General features: G+C 49.9%; 10 protein-coding genes across 10 annotated transcripts; 5 read left to right on the top strand and 5 right to left on the bottom strand.

The window, feature by feature from the left end:
• Window positions 1-800: 800 nt before the first annotated feature.
• MIND_00360700 (Amino-oxidase domain-containing protein) lies at window positions 801-2,811 on the bottom strand (the record flags this gene model as incomplete). Its single annotated transcript, XM_037360449.1, has 10 exons — window positions 801-1,169; window positions 1,221-1,357; window positions 1,387-1,409; window positions 1,455-1,841; window positions 1,889-1,962; window positions 2,015-2,083; window positions 2,141-2,467; window positions 2,516-2,522; window positions 2,571-2,698; window positions 2,761-2,811. 10 exons carry the CDS (start codon window positions 2,809-2,811, stop codon window positions 801-803), a joined length of 1,572 nt encoding a protein of 523 aa, XP_037223334.1.
• Window positions 2,812-3,169: 358 nt separating this feature from the next.
• Window positions 3,170-4,489, bottom strand: MIND_00360600 (GH16 domain-containing protein; the record flags this gene model as incomplete). The annotated part of the gene is made up of 8 exons (XM_037360448.1): window positions 3,170-3,213; window positions 3,260-3,353; window positions 3,401-3,783; window positions 3,837-3,857; window positions 3,917-3,991; window positions 4,041-4,090; window positions 4,144-4,308; window positions 4,356-4,489. The coding sequence occupies 8 exons, from the start codon at window positions 4,487-4,489 to the stop codon at window positions 3,170-3,172; spliced, it is 966 nt and encodes a 321-aa protein (XP_037223333.1).
• A 485-nt stretch (window positions 4,490-4,974) lies between these two features.
• On the top strand, window positions 4,975-6,081 carry MIND_00360500 (ATP-dependent (S)-NAD(P)H-hydrate dehydratase; the record flags this gene model as incomplete). The annotated part of the gene is made up of 3 exons (XM_037360447.1): window positions 4,975-5,105; window positions 5,154-5,834; window positions 5,883-6,081. Exons 1-3 carry the CDS (start codon window positions 4,993-4,995, stop codon window positions 6,079-6,081), a joined length of 993 nt encoding a protein of 330 aa, XP_037223332.1. The 5' UTR covers window positions 4,975-4,992.
• A 90-nt stretch (window positions 6,082-6,171) lies between these two features.
• On the top strand, window positions 6,172-8,004 carry MIND_00360400 (uncharacterized protein; the record flags this gene model as incomplete). The annotated part of the gene is made up of 8 exons (XM_037360446.1): window positions 6,172-6,450; window positions 6,498-6,532; window positions 6,579-6,755; window positions 6,803-6,935; window positions 6,986-7,119; window positions 7,165-7,404; window positions 7,455-7,631; window positions 7,680-8,004. Exons 1-8 carry the CDS (start codon window positions 6,382-6,384, stop codon window positions 8,002-8,004), a joined length of 1,290 nt encoding a protein of 429 aa, XP_037223331.1. The 5' UTR covers window positions 6,172-6,381.
• A 185-nt stretch (window positions 8,005-8,189) lies between these two features.
• Window positions 8,190-8,747, top strand: MIND_00360300 (uncharacterized protein; the record flags this gene model as incomplete). Its single annotated transcript, XM_037360445.1, has 3 exons — window positions 8,190-8,209; window positions 8,260-8,509; window positions 8,568-8,747. 3 exons carry the CDS (start codon window positions 8,190-8,192, stop codon window positions 8,745-8,747), a joined length of 450 nt encoding a protein of 149 aa, XP_037223330.1.
• A 2,247-nt stretch (window positions 8,748-10,994) lies between these two features.
• On the top strand, window positions 10,995-15,103 carry MIND_00360100 (Peroxin 7; the record flags this gene model as incomplete). Its single annotated transcript, XM_037360444.1, has 11 exons — window positions 10,995-11,027; window positions 11,076-11,114; window positions 11,162-11,257; window positions 11,302-12,358; window positions 12,408-13,657; window positions 13,823-13,986; window positions 14,033-14,144; window positions 14,195-14,308; window positions 14,355-14,818; window positions 14,867-15,014; window positions 15,068-15,103. The coding sequence occupies 11 exons, from the start codon at window positions 10,995-10,997 to the stop codon at window positions 15,101-15,103; spliced, it is 3,513 nt and encodes a 1,170-aa protein (XP_037223329.1).
• A 1,266-nt stretch (window positions 15,104-16,369) lies between these two features.
• On the bottom strand, window positions 16,370-16,850 carry MIND_00360000 (uncharacterized protein; the record flags this gene model as incomplete). The annotated part of the gene is made up of 5 exons (XM_037360443.1): window positions 16,370-16,425; window positions 16,472-16,498; window positions 16,544-16,610; window positions 16,657-16,757; window positions 16,802-16,850. The coding sequence occupies 5 exons, from the start codon at window positions 16,848-16,850 to the stop codon at window positions 16,370-16,372; spliced, it is 300 nt and encodes a 99-aa protein (XP_037223328.1).
• Window positions 16,851-17,401: 551 nt separating this feature from the next.
• MIND_00359900 (F-box domain-containing protein) lies at window positions 17,402-19,073 on the top strand (the record flags this gene model as incomplete). Its single annotated transcript, XM_037360442.1, has 5 exons — window positions 17,402-17,509; window positions 17,557-17,963; window positions 18,017-18,239; window positions 18,293-18,964; window positions 19,011-19,073. The coding sequence occupies 5 exons, from the start codon at window positions 17,402-17,404 to the stop codon at window positions 19,071-19,073; spliced, it is 1,473 nt and encodes a 490-aa protein (XP_037223327.1).
• Window positions 19,074-19,113: 40 nt separating this feature from the next.
• MIND_00359800 (Pantoate-beta-alanine ligase) lies at window positions 19,114-20,203 on the bottom strand (the record flags this gene model as incomplete). The annotated part of the gene is made up of 3 exons (XM_037360441.1): window positions 19,114-19,614; window positions 19,662-19,993; window positions 20,041-20,203. 3 exons carry the CDS (start codon window positions 20,201-20,203, stop codon window positions 19,114-19,116), a joined length of 996 nt encoding a protein of 331 aa, XP_037223326.1.
• Window positions 20,204-20,281: 78 nt separating this feature from the next.
• Window positions 20,282-21,139, bottom strand: MIND_00359700 (acidPPc domain-containing protein; the record flags this gene model as incomplete). The annotated part of the gene is made up of 4 exons (XM_037360440.1): window positions 20,282-20,751; window positions 20,800-20,926; window positions 20,972-21,036; window positions 21,085-21,139. 4 exons carry the CDS (start codon window positions 21,137-21,139, stop codon window positions 20,282-20,284), a joined length of 717 nt encoding a protein of 238 aa, XP_037223325.1.
• Between the last annotated feature and the right edge of the window lie 284 nt (window positions 21,140-21,423).

Below are 21,423 nucleotides of genomic sequence, written 5' to 3'. Positions count from 1 at the left end.
GCAGTGAGAACACGGCCGGACTGGTTCACACTGATAATTTTAGGTCATGGTTGAAAGAGAATGTTGGTCGGAGGTTCACCTTCTGGTCGAGACCTTCACAAGCCTGGCATGGTGGTAGTGTCCGTGGGGTCGAAGCTGACGGATGTGAAACGTCTGGTGCTTGACCAGTACATTCGATGTCCTGTTCTGTGCAACGAGTGCATCGTGAATTTCCGTGGGTCCTTCATTCTCCGTTATCAAAAACAAGCCTCGAAAGTTGGACAAGTTATTACACACTTGACGCAGGGCACTCGAACGTATCTGCAGGAATCACAGCCGTCGCTGCATTGGGCTTCTTTCTGGGAACAAGACCCACACGGTCGGGCGCCATCACACCAGACTTTGTCGCTCCTTAGGACGTTGTGTTAAGGTTTGTTCTTATTTGGACGCGTCGAGCGCTGATCAAATAAGTACCTGCAACGCGAACAAGCCTGCTATCCAGATGAGAAAGGTCGGAGTAAAGTTATGGTCACCGGAATCGTACCTTTGTGGTCCTGGTCATTGGCCAGCCCGAGGACTCATTAGAAGCAGACGGAGGCGTCGCTGTTGGAGGTTGTGGTGGTGAGTCCATAAGTTTGAGCGCGCCGGTCACACAAACCGTCACAGCCGTTTCGGACTCGGACCATGACCGACTAAGTCACTAATTAAGTATTGTCAATTGACTGGTCATTCGGGAGACTTTGAAAGCTCTAATGTAAGGATCTAAGCAATGCGTATATGCTCCAATTCGGAGACGCGATCAGCAAATGCCGAAATTAAATTTAATCCACCTTCATTTTCCTTCTCGCATCAGCCTCATCTCTCAATCTTGCACCCCAGCCGAACACCCTCCAAACAACCCAGCCCAATAGAGAGCAGGCCCACGCCCCCACAGTCCCTACTACATACTCTGCCCCGCTCTTTTCGAACAACATTAGTAGCAACACGGCCAGCCAAGCACTTGGTGGTTTCCGATCCACCTCCAAGTCAATGTCGAATGGTAAGGGCCTACCCGAAGAGATTAAATGCCGTGCTGCGTCAAGCCCAGAGGCAAATGCGTCTTCGTGGAAGCCGTATTTCAACCAAGCCCCAGCATAAGAAATCCCACGTGTGCGTTGAATAGTCCGTACAAGTTTCTGAGCACGGATAGCCTGGAGAAAGAGTCAAAATATTTGGTAACAAAACTTGGCAAAAAAAGGTACGTTGGCATCAAGCACCGGGTGGTCGTACTTCCACCGTCCTGCAACAAGATCTTCCCGAGGCTCGAATGGTGGGTTGAGGGTGACGAGAACAGGCCCGTGCTTTTTCAGAGGAAGATGCTGCAAGTCGTTCATCCCATCTATAAAAATAGCTCAACTCCGGATAGACGAATCATAGACTTGTTACATGTTCTATATCAAGTTAGGGACGAAATCTAGGGCAAAAATCAGGCTTACAAAGAAACCTCGTCCGAATTTGCCTTTCGCTTTCCTTGAGTATCAAGTACCGTCCGAGTGAGATAGTTCCAACACGTCCATGCTAAGCGACTGCGCGGCATAAGAGCAACATCAGAATGCAAGACAGCTTCATTGCGATTCCATTGGAACATCTTGAGTATTCGCTCTTCATCTACCGTCATTCCTTGCCCAGCGCGGAGAATGGCCAGCGTAGTATCAGAATGGCAAGCAAAAATCACATGGTCGTATGTTGTTTGCGTTTCACCATTACTCGTCGTAAGCCGGATACCGCCCGTTCCTTCTTCTGTGCTGACTGAAGCCACTGGGGTTGCAAGGTGGAGCTGGTCTTGAGGGAGGTTTGAGATGATTTTGTTGACATATTCGCGGCTTGAACAACTTAGCGTCAAATTATGGATCGTGAGAGTTGGCTTCACCTGCCTCCCTCAATTGTTAGCCACGAAGGCTTACCAGTTATCTGAAGGAGGTGGTGATTCGACAAGAATTGAACCTAGCATACAAGTAAGAATTGAATCGACCAATAACCGGAATCGTCAACTCACCAAGGTGCGTGCAGGGAAGTCCAATGCGCATTTATCTGGCGGAGTGCTCCAGATGCATGCGGTCATAGGCTAGAACAAGGCGCTAGTCCATTAATACGCTGAATCCGAAGAAAACACTCCTCTTACAATGAGATAATTGTCTTTGAATGCGTCAGAGTAGCCTTGGCGATCCAGGTATTCGCCAATGGACATTTCTTTCAGCAACTCTTCCTCCTGTGACAATATGTTTCGCGCATAGGCGTTGAAGCGGAGAACATCGTAAACCAAACGCCACATCGAGGGATCAAGAAGTCGATACGGCTGGCAGAAGACAGTGAATAGGTTGTTTCCAGCCCACTCAAAGGCCCCAGCATCTCGGGTAACACTGAAGGTCATCTCGGTCGGGTCGTACTTGATGCCTTCCATTTTGAGGAATTTTATAAAGTTCGGGTATGTGCTGGGATTGAAGACAATCTGCATGAGGCGTTAAGATGATCATATGAGGCTCCATAAGATATGTACGAAGCCACTGGCAAACTTTCAATTCTACTGCAAAAACCTTGTTCAAGGTGCCTACGTGTCAACGTATACGCCTTCATCTGGCGCCCTTCCTGGAGTAGTGAATTTGACTGTGTTTGCATGCCCACCAGGCCGACTATCAGCTTCATAGAGGTGGACCTCGTGTTCACTGTGTTGATTCAAAAGCTAAACGAATCAATTAAAACGATTCTGTTGGCCAATGTTTCAAAACAATAGAGTTCACGGACCCAAGTTGCAGCTAATCCAGCGGCGCCAGAACCCACAACGGCGACCTTCATGTTGTTGCCAGCAAGTCGCGGTCGTAGCGACGTTGCGACGCGTCAATCGACGAACCTCGTGATTTTGTCACTGATAATCGGTCACGGCCATTTTATCTTTTTGCACAGATTAATTTGACTCCTAGACGACCATCCTTGGTCCAAAAATACTTCTTCTAGAAACTAGCACGCTTGCATACTATCCCACCATCTCCAACGCCCGCAATGGAGATCAACAATGAAACCAATAAAACCCAAAAGAGAGTGTGTCGTACAAGTAAAGTTATACCGTGTTTAACCAATAAAGAGTGGCGGCTACAATGTGAGTGTCGTCTGGCGATCGTAGAAATACAAGTTGTCCTTTCTTCTTGTCGTTTGTTCATGATTCGTATACCGAAACGTAGTTGAGCATCCATTGGGCATCTAGAGGCATGATTAGTTGCCGTCGGACGAACGGAGAATGACCCACGTTCAAAGTTTTGGGGGTCGGCTGCTGCCGCCGCGCATGCTGAAGGACCACCAGGGAACGCATTGCCTGCCCAATCACCGCAAATAGAGGTATTCTGGATCGCAATCAGAATATGGGGGTTGATTGACACGGTGGACGTACGATGGTGATAACTTGGTCCTTGAAGTGCTCGGCAATGTTGCAGGTGCCAGAAGAGAAGAATGCCGCGGGCTTGCCCCATGAAGCTGGATTTGGCTTTCCGTCTGTGATATCGGCGGGGATGGCAGTACGAGGGAATCGCCAGATCTTGATCCCGGAGGAGGTGACAAGGTGAGCGAAAACGCCGCCCGCAATAATGTTGAATTCGTGGCCATAAGCATGGGGCTGCGCATCAGTAATGCCACATCCATCGTTGCTTCCATCGCCGCTCTTGCAGTTGGTCGTGCTCGTGTGCGAGCCAGTGAACGAGGTAGCGAGTTTCGTGTCTAATGAGCATCCCGCAGACGTATGGAGCGTCATTTGATTTGTAGTTGAATCACCGACGCCTAACAACAATTCGGGTGAGTTCGGGAATTGGCGCCTGAACAGAATTGCAGACCTTCCAGAATGTCAACCTCCCCTACAGATATGGATGATTTAGCGCGCCGGTTACTACCGAACTGTATTGATGCAACTCACCTCCCGTGGGCCAGTTTGGTCCAACAGTCCAGTAAGCTGGCCAAACACTTGGCCCGTGTGGCATGGCGAAAAAGTCTTTCGGTGGGGTTAGATCACGGACTCGGTGACAAAGATGAATATTCACCGGCAATGAAAAGACCAGTGCTATATGACTTGGGGGAGCTAATGCGAACACTGGGAGCAGAGTGAGCGGAAGACATGAGGCTCGTGTGAGGATAACAACATACGAATCACGGTTCTGCCCTGGCTTCAGCGTGGTCTTATTGTCGACAGCAAGCACGGTTGTCCCGTCTTTCTGTACATATGCTAATCCTTTGGCTTGAGCTTCTGACTTGGAAAGATAGTTGACAGTGCCGTGTGTTGGATCTGGCGCAGAGAAAAAGTCCCATTCCCTTAGATCGGTCAGCGACAACTCGGTTCTGCAATGCGAGTGGCATACAGGAAGTCCTTTCCAGTGTAGTGGTCTTTGAGCTTGTAGGTGGCGCGTGGCTGAATGTGTTCATGGCGCCGAGGTGGTGCGCCTAGAGCCACAAAGGGTAGAGCGAGAAGAATTAGGTTGGAGAGAGCGGGCATTGCAGATCAGGTGTGGTTAGGGACGGTAAGATGAGGTGGGGGAGGGGTTGATAGAAGGAAGGGGGATCGGTTGAGGGAAGATATAAGGGAGCAGGAACAACCTGAGAAAACAATGGCGGTTTGTCCCATTATAAGAACAACGAGATTTGACCAGCAGTGCCACAAGGACACGCATTGATTAGATTGGCTTTCACACAGAGACCGTTCCCGGGCGAGATAGAAGCTCTTTTGGTATTGGTACCTCATCAACTCGAACTTCGGACTCCGGAAAAATGTGGAGTCCTTCCTGTGTTTTTGGGGTTGAAAACTTCAGAGTTTGTAGGAGTCCTTGCGAAACATGTGTACGTAACGTATGCGGTCGGAAACTCGGAGGGAATAGGTGCGTTGGAGCAAAGCGCAGAAAACAATGGCCGGTGGGACCAGAAATGCTTTGATCGTTGTGGTGCCAGAAATAGGCATTGTGATGTGACTGTCACGCTGGGATCACAGATCAACCACGCTCAATGCAGACAGTCAGCAGTGTGCTCAAGCAGGTGAAACAGCTCATTCCTCCACTCGACGGCACTCTACACAAGGGTCAATCAGGTCGGGTAGGCGTCTTTGGTGGTGCACTAGAGTGGGCTGAGAGACACGCGTTGATGAACTCCAATTAACCATCGGGCAGTTATACCGGCGCACCATACTTTGCTGCCATCTCTGCGCTTCGATACGGCTGCGATCTCTCCCATGTAATATGCTCCCCGACTGCTGCTGGTGCTATCAAGAGCTACTCTCCCGATTTAATCGTTCATCCCCTTTTGCGTGAAGAAGCAACTCCAGACCAGATTTCCCCTGAGCTCAATTCGATACTCTCTCGTCTCCATGTACTTGTCGTTGGTCCTGGGCTAGGTCGAGAACCATACATGCAGTCTTTCGCAAAAATTGCAATCTCTCTCGCTCGTCAGCAAGGAATGTTCGTCGTCTTGGATGCTGACGCTCTGTGGTTAGTGGGCCAAGATGTATCAGTCATTAAAGGCTATCGCCGCGCTGTTGTCACTCCAAATGTGGCAGAATTTGCCCGGTTGAGCCAGCAGCTAGGCATTGACAAGGATAGTCCTGTCGAAACGCGGGCTGGGCTAGTTTCGCGTGCGCTGGGTGGGGTCACTGTGCTACAAAAAGGCGCTACGGACATAATCTCGATTGATGCGAGTGGTTCAACATCCGAGTTAGATGAACCAACCAAAGAGACCGTTTCGGTGGGCGTTCAAGGCGGTCTTAAGCGATGTGGTGGTCAGGGAGACATTCTGAGCGGTACAGTGGGTACAATGTTAGCTTGGGCAAAGTGCTACGAAGATGGAATCTTCGGGTCTGTATTATTATACGCTTTCATCGACATCATTCTGACTTCTCACAGTGATAAATCGTTAGCCACCTCGCGTCTCCCTTTGCTTGCTGCAGTCGGTGGGAGCTTAGTGACCCGAACAGCCAGTCGGAGGGCATTTGATAAAGAGGGCCGTGGTGTAGTTACACAAGACATGTTGCCCGAGATTGGCAAGGCGTTTTCAGAGGTGTTTGGAGAAGAGACGCAGGGCCAGGACAAGGGTAAACTGTAATTCCCAGTCGCATCAATGATCATGATGAACAATGTACCCATCAAAATATGATCCGTTACCGGCATGTCATCTTCTCCCCAACAACATACTCAGCCTTTTCAACCTAGCCCACCATTCACTAAAACCTATCTTTCCCGCAAGGTATGTACGCGTCCAAACACCTCGCGAGCTTTGCCTTATCCGAAGTAGCGTCACCGACCCGTATCCACGAATCAGAAGTATTGGGTGTTATGTCGCGTCGCTAGCATCGTGCTGACGAAAAGATTCAGCTACTCATCCGACTCGGAAAAAGAAACTCCGATGCCTGACGCGAAGGCCTCTCCCAAACCCGCGTCTTCCCGCAAAACCACTGTTGCGACGACACCTGCAGTGAGTTGATTACCAAACACTGGTCTTCATGCCACCCACTTTCCTAGTCGCCTGGCAAAGTCCCGAAGAAAGTTGAAGTCCAGTATGTGTACTCATGTGCCCAAATGACAAGGCCTGATCGTGACCAGTCTGCCTGGACCTGCACCAAGAACCGCTTCAGAGGCGAAAAATGTATCACCACTGACGAAGACCAATCTCAAGGCCATCCACGCTCGTTCCTCCTCTTCGATCAGCTCCATGAAGAAGATTATTGATGATGAGGCCAGTGCCTCTACGAAGAAACCCACCTCGACTGTCAGTCGCAAGTGAGTCTTGATTGTCTCCCGGAAGACATTCCCTCAAGCGCTTTCAGACGCATGGCAACGCCCGAAACTGCCGACGATAATACTTCAATTGCTGAATCTTCCGTCATGGGCGGAGGCTCAATTCGACGAACTGAAGCAGAGCGAATTGAATACTTTAAGAACCAACCCGACTGCGCTGAGGTATGCCGTAAAACCATATCTAATCTCCTATTTCTCACCCTCATTAATAGGTTGAACCCCACTCTGTAAAATGCACACGTTGCAACAAAGTCGTGGCGCTCGGCCGCAAGCAGACCTACACTGTCAAACCATGGGAGAACCACCGACGTAAATGTGACCAGAAACTGGCGGCTGGCTCTGTGATGTTCGTTGAAATTCCGTTCAGATGCAAGCTAACTGTGAATACCAGTGATGATACCGTCAGTGTCAGCGTCCGCAGTGAAATGCGGTCCGATATTGGAGCAGGATCTGGGCGTCGCACAACAGGCGAACAGCGTAAAGCAGAGCTCGAGGCCGACCCACGCGCCGAACGGGTCGACATTGACCAGGTTTTGTGCCGTAAATGTCAGAAATGGGTTCGGCTGTCTACCAAGACTGCATATGCATTAGCCAACTGGAATAAACACCAAGAAAACTGTGGTGACGAAATGTTGGGGTTGTTCTACTTGAATCTCCTTCGTCCTGACATATTTGCGTCAGGGTTAGCAGCCGTGTTGCGATGGCCAAACGCAAAATCACACTTGTGAATGATTCGCAAGCCAAAATCAAGAGCCCCCGTTTGGTCGAATGCACGGTCTGCAGCACGGATGTGGAGCTTGTTGGCGACCATGACTACACTTTAACTAACTGGGAGCTTCACAAAACAACATGCTCTCCGTGCGTGGTTCCAGCCTTTGGGAGACTCTGATCATTCATATTCCACAGCCCCTCAACAAGCAAGGTGAAGGCGAAGGCGAAGGAGAATGCAGCGACAACATCGAAGACCGCTTCTTCTCCGCGTTCGACCGTTTCAACTGCGACTGAAAGCACCATAGTTGCTGATGCTTCCACAAGCCGTGGTTTGAAGCGCCGCCTCGAGGATGATGAGTTGGAGGCAGACGATCCAGACGCACGTCCTGTCAACAAACCGCGGAAAGAAAGCTATACACCCGTTCAAAAAGAAGCGCCAGGCTTGTTTGGGTGGTTCCTCCTGCCCTTCAAAGCGTTCTTGACTGGTTTCCAAGAAAGCATCAGGGATGCACCTCCTTGATTCACATTGAGTAACTTGACGTTCATTTCATTGCTGCTATATACCCGTTTTGTACCTACCCCATTCCTCAATCAATGATTGCTCGTGGAAGGAGACTCGTCCGCCTTACGTGCTTTGACCACACCAGTATATAAGGTAATTCGCTAGCCCTGCTTCTAACCGCCACTCGGGATTCTCCACGCCCAATGCCGCCACCAACTCTCCCGTACCTTTCTGTCTCTCAACCGCTCAACAACGGCTGACCTTATTTTGCAGTACATCATCGGCAGGAAACTCTAGTCCACCGTCAAAGAAGAAGTTACGCGAGCTGAAACTTCGCGCGGATTCGCTTGTGGATGTACTGAGTCCTACACTGGTGCGGTGTCTCAACTGCGGCACAACAATCAAGCTCTCCTACAAGAGCGACTACGACGCGTCGCATTGGACAAGACACCGCGGAAGATGCTTGAAGAAGACGAAAACACGCGAGACGCCGAAAGAAACGCGTGTTAGCCTCCCAGTTCAGGTTTGTCAGAAAAGTATAATAAATGCACCCCAGGGAGGTTGAATACTGCTTTCTCTAGTCGTCGCCCCATGACGGCAATTCGTCTTCACCTGGATCTTCTCGTGCTGCAACGCCAGAGGCAGAGGACAAGAGCGAGTACCAATCCGTGCCAATCAACTACGCCGACTTGACGCAGCGCTGGAAATCGTGGGACTGGTCTCAACTGCGTTCTTCCTTCATCGTCCCCAACTCTCCTTGAATGGAAAGCCACACTCACTGTATCGCTAACACTTGCTTGTACCTGGTATCTATTTGGTTCATTATTCTATTTTATAGCAACTCTTAACTCGGCGCCGCATGTTGTGTGATCGTGTCGTCTTCTGGTGGTTTGACAATCCCGCTCTCCAGCATCTTTGCAATGACTGGGTCGTTCAATGCGGTTGGACCTCTGAACAAATATAAGCAGGGAGTCAGTCCACGAATAAGCAACCCACAAAACAGCTCGAACAACATCCCGAATGATTAGACCACTTGGTATGTCGATACGGTCGATTTCCTCGATGGTGTCGGCCCGTGAAGGACCAACATTGAGCACAAGCACAGGCTTGCCGAGCTCGACAGCGTGTTTTAATAACCTAAGCGAAGTGAGCAATTGAGTACGAGTATTGATGTCCCCGACCTGAAAGCGGAGTATGTGGCCAAGGTGGTCCCGATTATAAGCAGCCGGTCAGTCTCCTCAATGATATTGTAGCTTGAAGCTTGTGAGTTACAACAGAAGAAACTCCGTTGCGACGTACGAGCGTGATTTGACTGCATTGGGAATCGACTCTCCAAAGAATACCAAGGCTAAAGAGCGCGTCAATAACGCGAACCAAGCTTGCAGAGGCATCGAACCTGGTTTGTGCTGCTTACTTCGTCATTCATGGTCTGAATGGATCACAACACGCACAACAGAATTTATCTTGTCCTCAAGCATGCAAGACGGGCATTGTGGGACGACAAACGACTCATAAACAGTTCCCAAATGCTCGATAGCCACCTAATCCCAGTCAGATTCCGTGGGTCATAGGAAATCGGACAGAAACGTTACATCTCCGTCCGGATTTGTTCGAGGCTTGTTGCCTGTCCGCTCGGCTTCGTCCAAAAAAGCTTTCCATTGAGGATTTGCGGCAGAAAGCCAGTTCTGAAAGATATTGCGGTCGACAGTGTGTCCGTGCTTGCAGTGGACGAGCTCGTGGCAGATTAGGCATCGTAATTTGGGCGTCAAGTGACGTACGTGCAGACTCCCGTGAAGCTCAAGAATTTTATCGGTTCCGACACGGGGAGACAGCGAAAGGGCACTGTGGTGTAGTCCATCAACGTTCTGTAGATTATTCGAATGATTCAAGGTGAGCTATTTAGAGCGAATTTCACCTGTGTTATTATTCTCGGCACAACACCAGCATGCTGAAGAGCAGCGAGACCAAAATGGGTTGTGTTTGGGAGCGTCAAACGAATGGCGGGATAGCCAAGGTACGATCTCAGCCAGTATCGTTGACTAGAATATTGCCGTTCACTCCTAAGGTCAAAAGCACGTAGTCGACAGACCGGAAGGTGTGTCCTGCAGGAGTTTCGTCCACCAGTTGGTGATAGAACAATGGTTTATAATTCGGGTTCATGTAGCGTCCATCGCTACCACGACTGGAGATAGAGCTAAGAAATTCCAGTAGAGAGAGGAGAATGCTACGCACTATGCTCTGATACCACTATCCACACTGACGCCTGCACCCGTAAGGATTCCGACATTGCCGGGGCGTAGAAACTATGAAGATCAGAGTCATTCGCGTTTCTCCAAAGGGTGGTACACACATTCGCTACTCTTTCAACTGCGTCGGGTGCTGATAGCCGTGGGGGAGGTGGTCGCGTCGAAATGGCAGGAATGGAAGGGACGGAGAGTCGCATCAAAAGAGTCGAGCACGTGATCCCAAACCCGGCACACACCACCACCGAGCGGCCAGACGGAACCGGCGTCCCGGCCACCGCGTCTTAGTAGTTAGTGTTGCGGTATATAAGTGCAGAAAAAAAAAAAAAAAAAAAAAAAGAGTCGAGCACGTGCCAGTGAAATACAGTCGCCCAACTCTGAACTCCAACTGAACTCATACACAGTCTGACTACGGGTATAAGTGAAATGCCAATGCGATGCTCGGAAAATCCAACATACCGGTCTTCAAACGCAGGCCCTAGTGTTGTGCTGCCTCCAAATTCTCCAAATCATGACAATGGCTCGAGCGCTGACGAACTCTAGCCAAATTACGAAAGAACATATGGTGAATGTCAGTATGTGGGCTACGTTGGGGCTACGGCAACAATTTTCTACTTGCCTCAATTCACGCCCGATTCCACCTGGTTCTTCCCAAGCAGGGTTCAACAGCAGGCCTCTACCTGCAGTCACCTGAACCTGATATAAAACTGCATCTCAAGATTTACACTGCCCGTTAGTCTGTCAGAATCTATCTTGACACATCCCATGCCACTCCTCCCCGTCTTGAAGATACCCCAGGTATGTCGAGAACAATGCCACGGTTACTTTGACTGCCACTTCTCATAGATGCGTGTGCCGCTGGTTCCAGCGGATAGCGACCAAAAGGTACAAAGCAGTGCGACTGATAAAAACCCTGACAATGCTTGAAACAGGATTCAGACTGGAAGGAAGCATATGAAAAGGTCAAGCGGAGAGATGACATAATGGTCAAGGAATACGACACTGAAATCGATACTCTGCTTGTTTTTGTGCGTTGCAGTTTTGTTCTCCCGCCTGACTCAAGAACACGTAGGCTGGCCTCTTTTCGGCAGTTCTCACGGCGTTTATCGTTGACGTGTACAAAACTCTCAACATCGACTACACCCAAGATTCGGCCATCGTCCTACGATCAATCCTTGCACATATGGAGGGCAAGCCTGGAGAAATTGCTCTGCCTCCAACCGCAAGTACCTCCCCTGTTGTCCTCGCCGTCATCATACTATGGTTCGTCAGCTTGATTCTCAGCCTTGGATCCGCTCTCTTCGGCATATTCATCAAGCAATGGTTGCACACATACCAAAAATGGACTGAAGTTGCTCAGAACAACTTTCAGCAAGGTCTCATGCTCCGTGGGTTCTATCAGACAAGCTTTAAAGCTTGGAAGGTTTCCGTCATTTTCTCGACACTGGGGGTCCTTCTCCAACTTGCGCTCGTCCTATTTGTTGTCGGACTTGTCACATATTTATGGACACTCAACTTCAAGATTGCATCGGGCCTCACGAGTGCTTTCGCTTTTGTTATGCTTGCTCTCTCCGCTCTCGTGATCGTTCTCCCGATCTTCTACGAGGACTGTCCCTACAAATCCCCTCTCATTTATGGTGTCCTCCAACTTATTGGCAGATCAGCAGCTAGAGACTGGACTGACAGAGACATTCCCATTGCCAAGCGCCGACTCCACTGGCAAATGGACGAATCTCAATCTCCTTTGACTCTTGCATTCAGCCAAGCAGCTTTGCTATTAGATATTGCCTCCGAGGACTTGGAAGCAGTCGAGTCCAACATCAAGCTCAAGTCCATCGTCCAAGAGCGTCTCCGTGAGTTGTCCGAAAACACCGTGGATTTGCTGGTGCAGATTGTCACATCCGAAGCTCTAGTGGGGGATGCTAATCAGCTTGCGGAGAGTGATCAAACCCGCCTTCTCAACCTTTGGAAGCTCATCTTCGAGACATTGCCTCCTGTTCCCAGAGTCTTACGTGCACTACACTATCTGAAGCAATGCATCACCATTCACGTGTTCCACGATTCAACGACCATCAAGTGCTTAAAGCTTCTTGTCGAGCTCATGCTCCCTCGATCAGTGGATTTGGCTAGTAAGTCTCGTGGCATATTATGACTATGGAATTTGTAACTCGTCAAAAGGCACTGCCGTTCTTCCTGAGAACGACATTGCGCTCGAAATTACTCGGGTTGCACTCGCCATTCATAAATGGGTCAACGACAAGCCTCGTCCCGGCGTTAACACTGTTGATGTGTCATTCACGGTCTTGTATCGAGCTGCCACCTGCATACCAATGGATGGACTCGGACCAACAACTCGACTGTCACCCATTACCCCGTATCTCGACTTCATGCAGGCCTTTGAACAGACTTTGGTTTCTGCCAGCAACACTCACTCCTCAAAGCCCTTTTATACTGCTACTCAACTGTCCAAGAAACTTCGAAGTTATCATAATGCATTTCTATGTGCCCGAACTCGGATTTACCGTACAACACCTCCATCAAAGGCGCTCAGAGTACAGATTCCGTCCAGCGGTACACACATCTTTGTTGGCGCAGTCGGCTCAGAAGCATGGGTCATCAATATGAGCACAGACACTTTTTCCGCCATTACTACGCCTGGGCTGCCAAGCGGAATGTCTTTCTCTGTTTGTTCACCAGACGGAAAACGAGTGTTTTGGGCATCAAACGAAGGTTGCGTTTACTCGTTGCAGGTAGATTCCAGCGATTTGATCCAGTTTGAAAGAGTTGGTGGCAAGGAGACATGGATCCTGGCGATATCGCATGACCTGCGCTACGTGGTAACGAGCAATGTTAATTCTTTGGCAGTTCATGATGCAGAAACGGGGCGGACTATTTGGACTCAGGACTCGGGGGAAAACGCTGATCGCATTTACCGCGCAGCATTCACTGGCATATCAACCTCTCCGAAAAAAGAAAATACTGTCGAGCAGCCAAAGCTCGCCACAGGTTTCCCGGACGGGACAGTTCGAATTTGGGACGTTGAAACGGGCTCTTGTGAGGCAACGTACTCAAACAATGGTGAGCCAGTTCATGCTTTGGCGTGGTCCACTGGCGCCACGATGCTGGCAATGAGTGGTGATTACCAAGCTCTTGTCTATGACACAGTAACGCATCAGGTCAAGTGTTCGTTCTTCGTGGGTCATACCGCTGTCATCACAAACGCCGCTTTCTCCCCAAACGACCAGCTGCTTGCTTCAGCTTCACATGACCACACTGTCCGTGTCTGGAACATCGAAACGCAGACTTGTGTTGCAATCTTGACTGACCTGAATGGCGAGGTCCACGATGTCAAGTTTTCGCCAGACGGGCGATTCATTGTGGGAGCAGCAGACGATGGCATAATTATTTGGGAGATTAACGCAGATTCCGTACATCGGACAGTAAATAGCAGGTCACGGTAGAGTGGTCAGGTCTACAATCCACGGTCGAGGAATAATAGCAGATGATGCAAAGACGGGCACGTGAAATACGCGTCTAATGACTTGAACCTTCATCATCTTGAAATGAACAAACCACCACCAGCAGTCTTTCAGACTCCCGGATTCGCGCATTTCGCTGTCGCATGGTCCCCTTTCCACACAACGAGACTTGCTCTCGCCTCATCCGCCAACTTTGGCCTAGTCGGCAATGGTCGGCTCCATCTCGTCTCAGTTTTACCGGGTCCAAATGGGACTCTAGCCCTCAACCTGGACAAGCAGTAAGTGGCTCACTCTGGCCAAACGAATGCTTAGATGCATGTGAAGTTTCGAGACACAAGACGGATTATACGATGTCGCGTGGTCTGAGATACACGAGAATCAATTGGTGACTGCCTCGGGAGACGGTTCGATACGATTGTGGGATGCGATGCTAAATGTACTTTCCCTCACTCTCCACGTTTCGCTGGTCCCAAGCAGTCAGAACAGAATCTTCCTATTCGCGCTTGGCAAGAGCACACTCGCGAGGTCTTCTCTGTGGATTGGTCGAATATAAAAAAGGACATGTTTGTGTCCTCGTCTTGGGACGGCAACGTCAAACTCGTATGTGCCTCGGTCTCAGCTTCAATTGCAACTGATATGGCTACAGTGGACACCAGAAAGACCGCGATCTGTCCTCACTTTACACGCCCACCAGTCTTGTGTTTACCAAGCCATGTTCTCGCCTCACCAACCAGATTTGGTCGTTTCCTGTTCAACAGACGGAACTCTCAGGATGTTTGACCTCCGAACACCGTCTTATGTTACTGGCCCTGGCGCTAACACTTTCACAACCCCACTTTCTACCGCAGTGCTAACCGTGCCTGCCTCAGGGACCGAGATCTTAACGGTGGATTGGAACAAATATCGACCATTTATTCTCGCGAGCGCAGGGGTTGACAAGTTGGCCAAAGTCTGGGACTGCCGAATGGTCAAGCTACAGGAGACGGGGCAAGTTGGTGGGGCTTGTGAGACGCAATTAATGGGCCATGAGTTCGCAGTCCGAAAGGTTCAATGGAGTCCACATCGGGCAGAAGTACTTGCAACGGCGAGTTACGACATGACATGTCGAGTGTAAGATTATTTGCTCTCCTTGCAGGCAAGTTTGCTTAACATACGCAGATGGAACACGCTTCCAGCGGCAGGCCGACCACAACTCCTTCACATTCACGATCCGCACACCGAGTTTGTGGTTGGTTGTAGCTGGTCACTTTACGATGAAGGGATGCTGGCGAGTTGTGGATGGGATAGCCGTTTGAACGTCTTCCGAGTATAACGAACGGAGTTCCATGATGGATTCATGGTCTAACTTTGTCATGACAGGACTCAGTCCGTGTGTTTGTAATCGCCAACAATTAGACAGCCACCACCGACAAGGTTGTGATTTCTGGAAAGGTTCTGCCTGGGTCTCAGATCGCCCCTGTCTCTACACTGCTTGGTCCCATTCAGATAAATACCTTCCTCAGATTGATTGACGCCTCTCTCTCTCTCTTTCAAACAACCACCAGCTCAGTAACAATGTCACGGTCGAACACCCTTTCTGCGCGCAGTCTCTGCATGACCATTGGACTTGTTAAATCATCCCCTTTGATGCCACACCGCATCCACTCTACCCCAAAGTCGATTTTGAAGCCGTGTTCATCTGCCGTTGACGAGGGTCCATCCCACAAGATTTTAAAAGGTGCGTTCCAATCCATCTAAGTGCTCGGCCTGCCAGCTTACAAGTCTGATGTGCGTAGAATCTGAAAACAATGTCTGCCCACCCACAAATAACATTACGCCTGTCCCACTTTGGCTTGAAAGCGACGACAAGGAGAAGGCGATGAATTCTAGTGGCAAAGTGCGCTTCATTGTTGCCGAGCCTGACGTACGTCGCATCGAAGAAAAGTTACGAAGGCGCTACAACCGAGCGTTTGCACTGGCCGGCCCAAAGTATGCGATGCCGAGCCGAACCACGTGCATGCTCGCTCGTTGGAAGAGTTACGTCTCCGACTGTCGTTCTTCTCTTCGAATGGCTTGCTCAAGTCAGCCAAAGCCTCCGAAATTGGATGCAGAGGCCATACGTCTTGACATCGAGATGTTACGGCGGCAGTATGTTCCGCCCCCGCTCTTTTGGGAAAGGCGACAGAATACTCCTGTTGAGATCAGCGAGTATCGTTCAAATAGACCCACCTCATTGGCCGTTCATGACCAAATCTAAGCCGGAGGGAACGGATGCGCAACTATAACCACATTAGTTGTTGCATAACCAGAAATAAACATTCCGATTCAACGAGAGGGCGTTCTTGAGTAGTCTGACACCCAACGATAGACAAGTTCATAAAAAATCCACATTGGGCAGAAATACTTGATGATGGCATGACGTATCGTCGGTGTCGAGTTGGAAAATTCTTTGCTCTCCGTCTGCGCAAGTCTGCTTCACAGTTCCAACCACAGGCCGACCAAAACTCCTTCACATTCACGATATGTTGTCATCGGTTGGGGTTGATCCCCTTGCGATGAATGGATGCTGGCGAGTTGTGTGGATGGGGATAGTCGCTTAGCGTATTACGGTTCTTTGCCAAGTTCAAATACAGGTAGATTCAAGGGGAGGATAGGAACACATACAAGCTCTAACATCATCGTTCACTTGCTTGACATGACATAGCCGGTCGTATCGAGGACCTGTTTGCCACATATGCCTTGGAGAGTTGAGTCTAAGCATTTCGTCGAGGAACGGAGGCTTACTACAAATACCCTTCTTATAAGCGCAACCTAGGACACATGAGTTTCTGCACACTCGGATTCTCAGTGACGCACCATGACAGTATTTTGCCTTGTTCTGTGTAACAGACTGCTTGCAATCTTTACATTTCCCTTGATAAGGCTGCACACAGTCAGATGCTGACGGAAAGGCAATCGCGACATCGCACCTGGAAACGATTCTTCGAGCTCCCAGGTCTTGATAAAAGCTTGTTCTCGCCAACTTTGCGGGAGCCCTCTTTGATGCTCGCACTCGATGACTGGAATGGATCTGAGAGGTGGTCAGTTTGGAGGATTGTGTTGCAAGTCACGGACCGGGTGCAGCAAGCTTAGAGAGTTTCTTCTCGCACTTGGTACAGACCATTTCGGACAGCCGCTCTAGATCTGGGGACGACTAAATGGTACTATGAGGAGATACTGTAAGCACGGCCTGTCACGGTGACATTCCAAACTTGGACTCTTCCCTGACCTCAATCAGTGCAATTGTTTTACTTTTTTGTTGGCCTTAGTTTTTTGCGCGCCTCTCTCGTGGCTTCCTAGTATAGAAATGCCGACCCCGACGTTTGGAATCTATTGTCAAGATTTGGCTCTGATGCTTCCTCTGGACGCAACACTCTCAGATTGACCTGTGGTTTTCCAAAAATTCACCCAGTCCAACAGCGTTGACATGGCACTCTCACAAGGAAGACATATGCTTCTTTTCTCTTGCACAAAAGACATCTTACGGCCAATGACCCGCCTACCGACCAACAAGCTTATGCGCCATGGCCCCATCCCCAGCTGCGCTAGAGAACAAGGATACGCGTTTACCGACGACAAAACACAACAAGCTTTTTATTTCCTCTGCACAGCGACGAAAGATACGCGAGCTGCGTATAAATTCAATGGGAAGCAACTTTTCAAGCCCAGCCCACTATGGTTCGAGCACACTACCCCAAAGTCAGACACTACCGGATCCCCGATGATGCTCTCATTCGTATTTTGGAGTATCTCGACCCGCGGTCTTTGTTCTTGGTCGGCAAGGTACTCTCTTCACGATTATTCGTCGAGGTTGCTAATCATACGAGCAGGCCTTCAAACGTGTCTATGCCCTCACCATGACCTACCACACCCTTCGGTACAATATTGAGCTTGCAGTTGCTGGTATGCGCGATGGGTCGACCTTGCTCCAATATGCACCGATTCTCGCACGCCTCCATCTTTTGTCAAGTTACCGTCTCGACTGGCCTCAACTCAACTGGACACACGAGTTCAAGATTCAAGCGCCGGGACCCGCGCATATCGGCGTCAGTGGTGGATTTATTCACCAGATACGGCCTCATGGGGTCTACAACACGGTCGAGATTACCGAACTTCCTTCGTGCCGGACTGGGCGAACTCCCGCTTTAACTCGTCACCGAAGCTTCCCTACTCCGCCTTTTGAGACAATGGCTATCGACTCGATGCAGGGGTTAATGATTGGTGTCCACATCTTCTGGTATTATCATACTGGCCGACTTTTTTTTTTCCTTCGTTATTGACCTCTCTTAGTCAAAACGGTATAATCGGCGTCCAGATTCACATCCGTGACTTGTGGACCTCGGGAAAGCATCCCCGCGCTGCTGCAGAATCGTACGAGCTTGCCACCCAAAGCCTTGTTCCTGTTGCAGAAGCCAGCCTCGTGATTCAAGGCAAGAAGATAGCTTTGACGCTGGAGTTTGCAGATGGAAAAACTAGCCACCTTTTCATGGACTGGCGCAACCTCGGGGCACGTGTACGTCACAGGGTTATTCTTCGACGCAATTAGTTTCTCATTTTCGTTTACAGTGGATCGACGACCAAGATATTCTCATGCTAGACAGCGACTTGCTCCTTGTTATCTCCAATCAAGGCGGACACACCCCGATGCTGTCTTTATTCAACATTTCGTACCTCGCACGCATGAGTCTCATCCGCCAATTCGAACTCCCTCCCCACTGGGTGCCCTCCTCTGTCAAATTTGCGGGGAATAAGGCCGCGCGAACTGCTGTCCCTGGCTCTCTCTTTTACCCTGACCCCACAAACCGTGTGATGGTCATTGAAGCAAAATCTATAACAAGCAAGAGCGCAAGTTGGCTCTTCATCAACGAAGTTTACTTCAGCACAGCACCATACCGTCGTCGAGAGTCGCATGTCGTGCCTTGGAGTCTATGGGGCCAATATTCTGCGATCAAGGACTTTTCTCGCAGCAAGAAGAGCGCAAATATACGCGGACCCTATCCAGTTGGTTCGCGGGTCGTTTATTTGGACAGCGAGCGTAGTCATCGTGGAGCGTTGAACGTGATCGAATTCGAGCCTTTTCCAGAAAAAGCACCGCGTCTCGACTCGAGCTGGTCAGTGGTGGGTCCTCGCTCTGGACTTTTCCCCAGCGAAAACTCCCGTCGTCTGCCGTCTGCAACTGTGGAAAGTTATGGTGTTGATGAGTTGGGTGTGACTGAAGATAACATTGTTTTGTTTCTTGTCGGTTCTTCCTCTGCCTAGAAAAGTGATCACTAAACTGTTACAGGAACCTCAGGCTGATTTCCAGCCATTGAATGTTCTCACGTTCGGTGCGCCAAAGATGAAGTGAAAAGACTCGTATATTATGGAATAAACAGACACTTCACGGACTAGACACCTATGTTTTCTAAAGGACCCAATAACACATTGTCAATCAGACGAGTTTTACCAACCCAGAGTGCTCCGCTGATGATCACTGGCCGAGTTGTGGTGGATGGGGCATAGCACTGGTTGGAATCCCAGGGAGCGAGTGTGTCTGAGTCGTTGATTTCGATGTAGTCGAGTTTGATGTCGGAAGCCAACGGAGATGTAGATGCCGTCTCCTGTATGAGTTGAGCTGCCCTTTCGATGCAGACATTCTTGGGCAGCCCCTGGAGGCACGCTTCTTGCGCAAGAGTGAGCGCTGCGTATAAAACTGGGGCGACTTTTCTCCCTTCTTCTGACAAATATGCATTACGTGATGAGAGTGCAAGATTGTCGATTGGATCGCGGGCGGTCGGGACGATGTGAAGATGCGCGGCATCTGGATGAGATAGGTGGAGGTCATGGACCAGCCGCTTCAGTACAATGCACTGTTGGATGTCTTTCTGGCCAAAATATGCATTCGTAGGCTAAAATGAATCAATGGAGGTCCATGAATTCTAAAGCCTAGACTGACCTCGATAATGTTGAATAATTTCGTGACGACAGTGGCCACGCCACGGAAAAAAGTCGGCCTACTCTTTCCCTCCATTTGTTCACCGTAGCCTTTCACCTCCACAAAGGTGCCCCTTTGCGCAGCGGTATCCTGGTCGATGCCGGAGGGATACATTTCTTGGACAGTGGGAAGAAAGACCGCTACTGGTTTATGATTCGCAGTGGACTCCAATAACTCGAGATCGCGTGGTAAGGTGCGAGGGTAAGTCGCAAGATCTTCATGAGGGGCAAATTGTGCTGGGTTCACGAAGATGGAGGCGACAGTCAGGTCATTCTCTTCCAGAGACTGTCGAACTAGACGGATGTTTTAGTCCCATGCTTGCTCTGACACCCTTTCATACCGAGAGACAGATGCCCTTCATGAAGAGCCCCCATCGTTGGCACATAACCAACTGATTTGCCGTCTCGACGCGCTATGTTACGCCATTGACGGAAAGCAGAGACAGTTGTGAAGAGGGGAATTGAGGACTGAGGCAGCATGGTGGACATGGCTGAACGGAGCATGAGTAAGTCTCCTCATCGTGGTCGGACGACTCAAAAAAAAGTTGGCTGATGGCGATCTTCTGGGGGCCATGGAAAAATCTATTTCGATTTTTCTACTCGACGCCGTTCCCACTCGTCCCTCCATCGTAGCCATTCTGTCTCCCTGCCACCATCAGCCCATACATCCCATCCATCGCGAATTTGCAACCAGTTGGAGACTGGATTTCGCACAAGCCAGGTTTTTAGCTTTGCGAGCGCCGAGTGCGGACGTTTCCGAGGGAGAAGTTCGGCAAACGTATAGGTAGCCGCCCCTAATCCCGTTCCGATGCCCAAGCCCCACCAAATCTGCGACGGGCTGTGGTACCGAAGATAGTACCGAGAATAAGCTACTACGCCAGCCCAAGATATAATAGCAGCGTAAAGCGCAAGCCTCCAAGCTCCATCCAATAGCTTGTAGCCACTTGACGCGAATCGATGGCGACAGTAGAGGTGTAAAACCAGGTACGTTGCGAAATAACCCATGTATTGGCTGTGGCTGGAAGGAAACCCATACCCATTGGCAGCGCTATCTGGTTGAACTGGGTCAGAAAAGCATAGTTGACTCCTGGAGAACATACATGAAGGGCGCGCTTGCTTCACAGTATGCTTGATGACAAGGTTGAGTACCTCGCCGATTAGTTGCCCCGCCCACATTATTATGATGACATATTCACGCGTCTGAACAGCAAGAGCAGCATAGGCTGGCTAGAATTGTTCAACGAAGGGATGTTACGAGTTGCGAGCCCATACCATAAGCAAGATCGGCGAAAGTGTTAGGAGGGCCAACGCCAAAGAGAAGTAAGAGTCATCGTCGTCTGAAGCCAACCATTAGCTATACGCTTCTTCTCGAGCATCACACGAACAGAGGACGTGAGTGAGGTCAAGCGATGCTTGCGGTCCGGAAGGAGTCCAAGTCATTCCACCTGTAACGCTCACGGCGTCACACTCTTCGATTCGACCCACTCAAGAGTAACTTTTAGAGTTAAATTTAGCGGGGTCAAGTTTGGTTTTGGCTAGCATTTTCCTTTGCGGCAACTCAACACTCTGCATCGGATTTACGGCTGCACCCAGCGCCGAATTGCACAGCCCCCCACTAAGTAGCAGCAAATTTGAATCACTTTGACCGCCTCCGAGTCTGATCTGTGCTGACTCGCTGTCCACGTTCATTTTAAAACCCCGCTTTGGCGCTCAGGACACTTTCC

This window comes from Mycena indigotica (assembly GCF_014461135.1).
Source record: "Mycena indigotica strain 171206Taipei chromosome Unknown Mind.scaff0003, whole genome shotgun sequence".
Taxonomy (NCBI): Eukaryota; Fungi; Basidiomycota; class Agaricomycetes; order Agaricales; family Mycenaceae; genus Mycena; species Mycena indigotica.
This window is presented reverse-complemented; position numbering and strand designations above follow the sequence as displayed.